The 7,265-nt window shown below is 37.0% G+C and overlaps 2 protein-coding genes across 2 annotated transcripts; one reads left to right on the forward strand and one right to left on the reverse strand.

Moving 5' to 3' along the window:
• The first annotated feature begins 67 nt into the window (after window positions 1-67).
• Window positions 68-2,920, forward strand: LOC111412390 (small nuclear ribonucleoprotein Sm D2). Its single transcript, XM_023043301.1, has 5 exons — window positions 68-166; window positions 1,243-1,317; window positions 1,594-1,698; window positions 1,832-1,951; window positions 2,628-2,920. The coding sequence occupies exons 1-4, from the start codon at window positions 149-151 to the stop codon at window positions 1,946-1,948; spliced, it is 315 nt and encodes a 104-aa protein (XP_022899069.1). The 5' UTR covers window positions 68-148; the 3' UTR covers window positions 1,949-1,951; window positions 2,628-2,920.
• Window positions 2,921-3,460: 540 nt separating this feature from the next.
• On the reverse strand, window positions 3,461-6,537 carry LOC111412389 (UDP-glucuronic acid decarboxylase 2-like). Its single transcript, XM_023043300.1, has 7 exons — window positions 5,785-6,537; window positions 5,521-5,668; window positions 4,926-5,005; window positions 4,758-4,841; window positions 4,590-4,664; window positions 4,080-4,172; window positions 3,461-3,957 (listed from the first exon to the last, which is right to left on the reverse strand). The coding sequence occupies exons 1-7, from the start codon at window positions 6,388-6,390 to the stop codon at window positions 3,736-3,738; spliced, it is 1,308 nt and encodes a 435-aa protein (XP_022899068.1). The 5' UTR covers window positions 6,391-6,537; the 3' UTR covers window positions 3,461-3,735.
• Between the last annotated feature and the right edge of the window lie 728 nt (window positions 6,538-7,265).

Here is a 7,265-nt window from a genome sequence, read left to right on the forward strand (position 1 = left end):
ATTATTTGTTTTAGAGAGAGGAGTTTATCTATGCTTTTTGTGTTTCTGTTTTTTTTTATTTTTTTTTTTTTTTTTTAATTTGGCCGTGAGTAAACCCTTTTTTATTTTGTTTATTTATGTCTTATTTCCATGTATTTGCAGTCGGCCAATGGAAGAAGATGCCCCTGTAAGATATACCCTACTCTTTTGCTTTTCTCCTGTTCTCATGATATTTTTATTTGCAGATTTTGGCTTGCTCTATTTATGATGATATTTATAATTTCTTGTTGTAAAATGCTGGGCTGCTTGTTCATTGTTTGTTATTAGATAACGAGTGAAGCATGAATACCACTTGTAGATTTTAAATGTACCCTTTGGTTGTGGAAACTGGTCTCTGTTGAGTGAACTGTTGTAAAATTAGAAACATCCTGATGAATTTAGGCCATTATATTGAAATCAAAAAGTGATGCAGGATAAAAGGGGATTCTTGCAGAGAACTTAAAACAGCGGAATAGCAGAATCTAAAGAATAATTCCAGCAAGAAGTAGGCAGGAGGAAGGGGGAGAAACCAGAGAGAAAGGGGGGAAGTAATTGGAGAAGAAACCAGGGAAAAGAAGGAGAAGCAAGGGAGGAAAGCTGTGGCTGCAAGCCAAACACAATTCATATCATTTTCTCAATTTATCGTCCCCTTCAAATTACATTACCAAGTCTTATAAATAGAGAAAACCAATAAACCTAAAAAGTAAGTGGGCTTGTGCCAAACCCAATAATACAAGCCCAATGAAATAAAACAATAGTAAATGATCCACAAGAAAATAAGCTAGCCCAAGCAAGTGATGTTTTCATCAAAAAGTTCTGGAGTTGAGTTTGTACCCTACTTCATCAAAGGGAAATAAGCTGGTTTGTTGTCTAGATTTTATAATTTCACCTACTTTATAAGATATTTTTCGTAACTTGCGTCTTGTTATGGTACTTACATTGGAAAACAGTTGCACATTTGGTATTGTAGAAGCAGATGCATTGGATTTTATGAAAAATGAAGAAAAATTATATTATTTGTTCTTTGGTTTTAAGGGTGCTTCTAATTTCTGTTTTTAACTGTATACGTTGGTATGGACTTTGATTTGATCTTAACATCATGGACGCGTGAACTCATTTGCATATGACGGTTAATGAATTTGCTTTGTAGTATTGAATCCATGTAAATCTTTTGCACTTAATTCTTTAGAATCATATCTGCTTACATAAAGCTTTTATTGACAGACGAAAAACGAAGAGGAGGAGTTTAACACAGGTCCACTTTCTGTTCTAATGATGAGTGTTAAAAATAACACACAGGTATTCACTTACTATGCACGTGCGAATCATATCTTCTTTTCTGAGTAAATTATATGTACATTATTGAAATATCTGGATTGGTTACTGGTATTACCCTTTTGAAACAAGGATAGAGATCCCCATTATTACTCTGCATTGTAATTTGAACCTTAATGCTTCACTATATCCCTGGTCTGCTCTTTTCTAAGATATTAAATTCCTATGAAACTATGTGCAACTTTAATTTTTTCCCTTTATTCTCCTAGAGTTATGTGCTAATTGTTTATCGGCGGCTAGGTTCTCATCAACTGTAGGAATAACAAAAAGCTTCTGGGCCATGTGAGGGCTTTTGATCGCCACTGCAACATGGTGCTAGAAAATGTTCGAGAAATGTGGACTGAGGTAGGAATTTTCTGGAGTATTGTCGTTTTCTTTGCTGCGTTGATTTCATTCTAAATGCCTGTTTCATCACTAAGTTTAAATTGTTGAGTTGATGGTTCGTGTGTTCTTTATGTAATTATATGCCCTTTTACAGGTGCCAAAGACTGGGAAAGGCAAGAAGAAAGCTCTTCCAGTTAACAAGGACAGGTTTATCAGTAAGATGTTCCTTCGCGGGGATTCGGTTATAATTGTCCTCAGAAATCCCAAGTGAGAGGTATGAAAATTTTATGCCTTTCCCAATTTAAGTGTTTCATCTAACTGAATATCATAAGATTCATATTTGACAGAAATTATAAATTCCAAGGCATATGTTTTTGTTTATGTTTTTACATCAAGCAATTTAGCAAGTGAAATCAAACCATATTTCATCCCCTTAAAAATTTTATCAATAACTTACAGTTGCTTACTTGCATCTCACAGCATTAAGTAACAATAATTTATTGGTGTTTATTGTGGCATGCTGATTGGATTCCTCTATCCTTTCTGGCAGTCAGTGTCTGATTAATTTAGTTTGCTCCCTTAGTTATAGATATTCATCAATTCATTGTATATGCATATATTCCTCTTAAGCTAGTATATATTGTGATTGTGGATATAGACATTGAATACAACCATAATATCAGCTTATCTTGCAATTAAGTGCTCTTGCAAACTATCTTTCCTAGCATAATATCGGCCAATTTTATTTATTAATTTATTATTATTATTTTTACCATTTTCATTATCCAACATCTACACATCATGTCTAATTGCTTTTCTATGTTCGGAAACCCCAACTTCCTGTTTAGCTATCCTTATAACTGAAGGAAAATATCATGGTTTTAATAGTAGATATGATCTCTGGGAAACCTGCCTTTTGTAGCATGCTATAATACTTTCATATGATGCAGGTAGCGAGGCCCTACAGGATAGGGTAGATCTATGTCCGATTCTGGAAGAATTTAGCTGATGGTTATCATTTTGAAGTTCTTGTTTACTACGCGGTTGATGTATGACGCGGAATTTTTAATTTCTCCTGTTTATTAGCCCAGTATATTGGATAGATTTTAACCTTTCATCACCATGAATTATGAATCTGTAGTTTCTACGCAACGAAATTAAGATGAAATCAAATACTAAAATCTTGTGAGCTGTTGCATAGGCTTTCTATCATTCTGGTTGCTATGTGCTCAGTTTGAAGTTCCATTGGTGGTTTGATAATTTTTAGTCACCGATTTCTTGTAATATTTTGCCTGTTCTACTAGAAATTTTGAAAATGGGTTGGATTAGATGTAATAAGAGTTAGGCAGCAGCATACTTGATCTTAGGAATATATGATAAAATAGATTATAGTGTAAAAACTTTTTACTTGATTACTCTGCAAGGGATTAATAAACTGGACCATATTTAAAGAAAAAGCATTTTACTTTTTAGATTAGACCAAAGACAGGATTGTGATATTGCACTTGCATTTAGTTTGGATTTGAGTCGGGTGAGACAATTCAGGTGTTTCTAGGTTTGCAGTTTGGAAATTAGCCATGGAACTCAAATAAGCCAATATGCAGGCAGCGTAAGATGCACTACTTTCTTTTTCCATGAATACTTAGGAAAGGACTCGCATGTTTTCGAGCTTTGTGAGTGACGAGCCAATGCACATCTTCAAACACGGTTACAAGTAGAAATTACTAAATCTGGCCGAGACTTATAGACTAAACAATAAAGCTTTTGAGAGCGCCACCAAACATTGAAATAAGAATCTGATTCATTGCAAATGCAGAATCCATGGAAGAAAAAAAAAATAGTGAAGTTATTTAGGTAGCTGCAAACCTGTCTACACAGATTGAAAACAAGTACTCCAGAAGTATATAAACGTTTAGACAAAAACAAAGATTATAAACTATTTAACTAGAATATAGGGTCGAAGCTGGCCCCCGTGCCTCTCTGCTGCACTTCTGCCGTCGGATTTTTCTCCCTAAACAATATATTTCCTCTCATAAATTTTGAATAATAGGCCACGGATTATGCTGAGGAGGTCGAGGAACCACGTTCCTTGTGGTCCCCAAAGATACGTTGACTGAAGTCAGTGACCATCATTGGTAGACCCTTACGAAGAGGCACTTTAGGCTCCCAACCCAGCAACTCCTTCGCCTTAGAAATATCAGGCTTCCTCTTGTGTGGATCATCCTCTGTGTTGGGTCTGAATTCTATCTTAGCATTAGGATCAATTGTTTCTTGAACTACCTGTTCAAAACGAAATATATTCACTGCAAAATTAAAGACCGGGTTGCTTGTTGCTAATGGTATAACCAATTATATTGGTATTTTCTTCTCTTTTAGGACGGTAGAATTGAAAAGAGTTTTACCTGAGCAAGTTCAAGCATGGTGAATTCACCCGGGTTTCCAAGATTGAAAGGTCCGACATGTTCTCCTTCCATCAAGCGCATGAGCCCCTCAACCTGCCATATCAAATCAAAATTTACTTTCCAACAGAAAAAAGATATTTTAAACGCAAAATTTATATATATGAACTCTTTGTCACTTTGCCCATCTTTTTAGAACATTCAAATGCATAAAGTTGCTCTTTCCTCGACCAGAAATAAATATACAAATTAATAAAGATTGTGTTTGACTAAAATAATCATTAGTTATCACATCAGAGATAAAGACTTCCACTTTAGGATTATATGCTTTCACAATAAAGAGAAGAAACAAGGACAAAAATGTGACTCCACTCAACGGTATTAGGACAACACTGTAAATTACACCATAATAGTCCAAGAGCTTGTACACAAATTAAATAAAAAAATTTGCAAAAACCGTAATTAAAAATCTACACAAATTCAGTAAGTAAAAATAAATTTAAAACGTTTTACCAAATCGGAAACAAATTGAAAACTCCTTGTCTGCTTTCCATCACCATAAACAGTCAATGGCTCTTTCCTTAAAGCCTGAAAAAGATTAATAGGATCTCAGGTTAACGATTTAATTACATGATAACTGCAATTGACCCGACCAAGTTCTACAGTCGACTAAAGGTTTACCTGGGCAACAAAGTTGCTAACAACACGTCCATCGTCAATGCACATACGAGGTCCATAAGTGTTAAAGATCCTAGCAATTCTCACCTGTTGTCACATTACATTATAATTTCATTGGACATTCTTGAATAACTAATCTACAAAATTATTCAAAGTAAAATGAAAAGTGACCTCAACGCCAGCTCCTCTGTGATAATCCATGGTCAACGTTTCAGCAGTACGTTTTCCCTCATCATAACAGCTTCGAACACCTGTCCCCAACAAAGGTCAGTCATCACCTCATTCCACCATGTCAAATGACACATCTCGTACTCTACGGTGGAAACACGCTTCGTTAAACACACTTTTTGAAATTTTAGTCCAAAACCAAACAAAATCTGCCAAACCCCTCACCTACCTCGTGCCCATTAGGTCCGCGATGGAAACATGGACGATTGACTAAAATAAAACGTTAGTAATGTAAATGCGTTTATGCGAAGAAATTTCAAATTAGTTGATTAGAAAATACAGAATAGGTCCAGGTCAAAAAGCTAATAAACCCACCATCACTACACGTGGGACGACCCTTCATAAATCTATGACCGATGAGCGTACGACTCGGTTTCTTAATAGCCTGGGAGAGGCTAACGTTAGTCTCGCGCCATGTGGCCATGCTAACGTGAGCCACACCGGCCGGCTTTGTCGGATCCAGTGTGTCAGATTCCGGCATTATTTCGCCTATGCAAAATTCGAATAGAAAATGAAAAATTGATGAATTCAGACGCACCTATTGGATTGACGTTGCCCCAGTAGGTTTCGACTTGTGGGTGTTGCAATGGATCGCCGTACACCTCACTGGTACTCGTTAGCAAAAACCGTGCACCGACCCGCTTCGCCAGTCCCAGCATGTTCAATGTTCCTACCACATTTGTCTTGTGCAAAATCGGAATTAAGAATCACTGATGATTTCATGGCCTAATTCTAATAACAGTAACTTAAATTGAATTTAAAAAGTAGAATTAAAACGAAATTGAATTGGAGTGAAGGATATGATAGTCTTGACAGGATTGTGCTTGTAATGAACAGGAGAGGCGGGACATGCGAGATGGTAGATCTGATCTACCTCCAGTAGGAGAGGTTCGACGACGTCGTGTCGAATTAGCTCAAACCTAGGGTTTCCAAAGTGATGCATGACGTTCTCTTTCCGTCCGGTGAAGAAATTATCCACTACGATCACGCTATCGCCTCTGCCAATCAGACGGTCCACCAGATGGCTCCCAACGAACCCAGCGCCACCAGTTACGACGATTCGCAAACCCTTCCTCTTCAGCCCCAGAGGAATTTTCCCGCCGGAATTGAAGGATGGGAACCTTGCAACATGGCCGTTCTGGTAGATGATCCGGTGGGTCTGGGTCGACTCGGAAGTGAGGTACGAGTTGGAAATGGGGATGTTGTAGATGGGGACGTTGGAGGAGGGGAGGAGGGTGAATACAAGGGTGGCCATGGCAATGCCCACGAACACGAACACCAGGCGTTGCTCCCGGAGCATGTACCGAATCGGCCTAATCACGCTCAGCCACGGTTTCGGCGGCTTCGGCGAGTATGCATCCGCCACCGGCTGCGTTTCGTGCCCTCTGAATATCAACTCAGATCCCATCTATATACGCACTCGCGTATATCTGTATCTTAATCGCAGATCGTAGAAGAAGAGAGAAAGTTTGGGTGAATAATATGTGGAATACAGGAGCGTGTATATATATGTATATTTTGTTGTTGGATCTGTATGCGCGGGGTGGGGTGGGTAAATGGTGGAATTGAAGGTGCCGGGATGTGAGGAATATTCGTCGGGGAAATGAATACTTTCAGGGGGTGGCGCGTGGAGGCCACGACGGGAGTGGTGTCTAGTAGGTACGGGAGTAACCGGTTTGATTTTTGACATATTTTCAAATCAAATCGATTTGAGAAAAATCCAAACCTAAACTAAACAATTTTGAATGGTTTGAAAAAAACTCCAACTTAAACTAACTGTTTGATCCGATTTTAAACTGTCGATTTCGCCGTATATTCTTTTACATGTCTACTTTTATGTCATTAATTCATTGAATTTAATATATTTATATCTTACTAGTAATAAATTTAAAATAAACTAAACCCTATTTGAACCAAATTTTTGGGACAAAAAAATGAAAATTTAGACCGTTATCTCATAAGTCCAGCCTCCTTTGTTGACCTCCTATTTCATGTGTGAGATCCAACTTCCTCTCCCATAGTTAATTTTCTCATTAAATTGATATGAAAAATATAGCTCAAACAATGGTTAAATAAGTAAATATATCTACTATAAATTTAAATACCAACTAAATTAACACGAAATCACAATAAATTAAAATACAGTTTTTTCCATTTTTATTCACCTTTTTTAGGCATAACGAGATAATAACATTACAACACAAGTCTACTAAACTATATATAAGGCACAAAAAACATAATAATATCCAACAAGACCTCGTGATAATCATATCTGAAAAAAAA

This window comes from Olea europaea, chromosome 16, assembly GCF_002742605.1.
Source record: "Olea europaea var. sylvestris chromosome 16, O_europaea_v1, whole genome shotgun sequence".
Taxonomy (NCBI): domain Eukaryota; kingdom Viridiplantae; phylum Streptophyta; class Magnoliopsida; order Lamiales; family Oleaceae; genus Olea; species Olea europaea.

What these genes read in the sequence shown, in the direction of transcription:
- LOC111412390 (XM_023043301.1), top strand. An exon ending in GTGTTAAAAATAACACACAG is followed by an intron (nt 1,318 to 1,593) that starts GTATTCACTTAC and finishes ATCGGCGGCTAG; the next exon opens with GTTCTCATCAACTGTAGGAA. An exon ending in TTCGAGAAATGTGGACTGAG is followed by an intron (nt 1,699 to 1,831) that starts GTAGGAATTTTC and finishes GCCCTTTTACAG; the next exon opens with GTGCCAAAGACTGGGAAAGG.
- LOC111412389 (XM_023043300.1), bottom strand. Translation starts at nt 6,390, where the DNA reads ATGGGATCTGAGTTGATATTCAGAGGGCACGAAACGCAGCCGGTGGCG. An exon ending in TTAGCAACTTTGTTGCCCAG is followed by an intron (nt 4,665 to 4,757) that starts GTAAACCTTTAG and finishes AATCTTTTTCAG; the next exon opens with GCTTTAAGGAAAGAGCCATT. An exon ending in TTCAATTTGTTTCCGATTTG is followed by an intron (nt 4,173 to 4,589) that starts GTAAAACGTTTT and finishes TTGATATGGCAG; the next exon opens with GTTGAGGGGCTCATGCGCTT.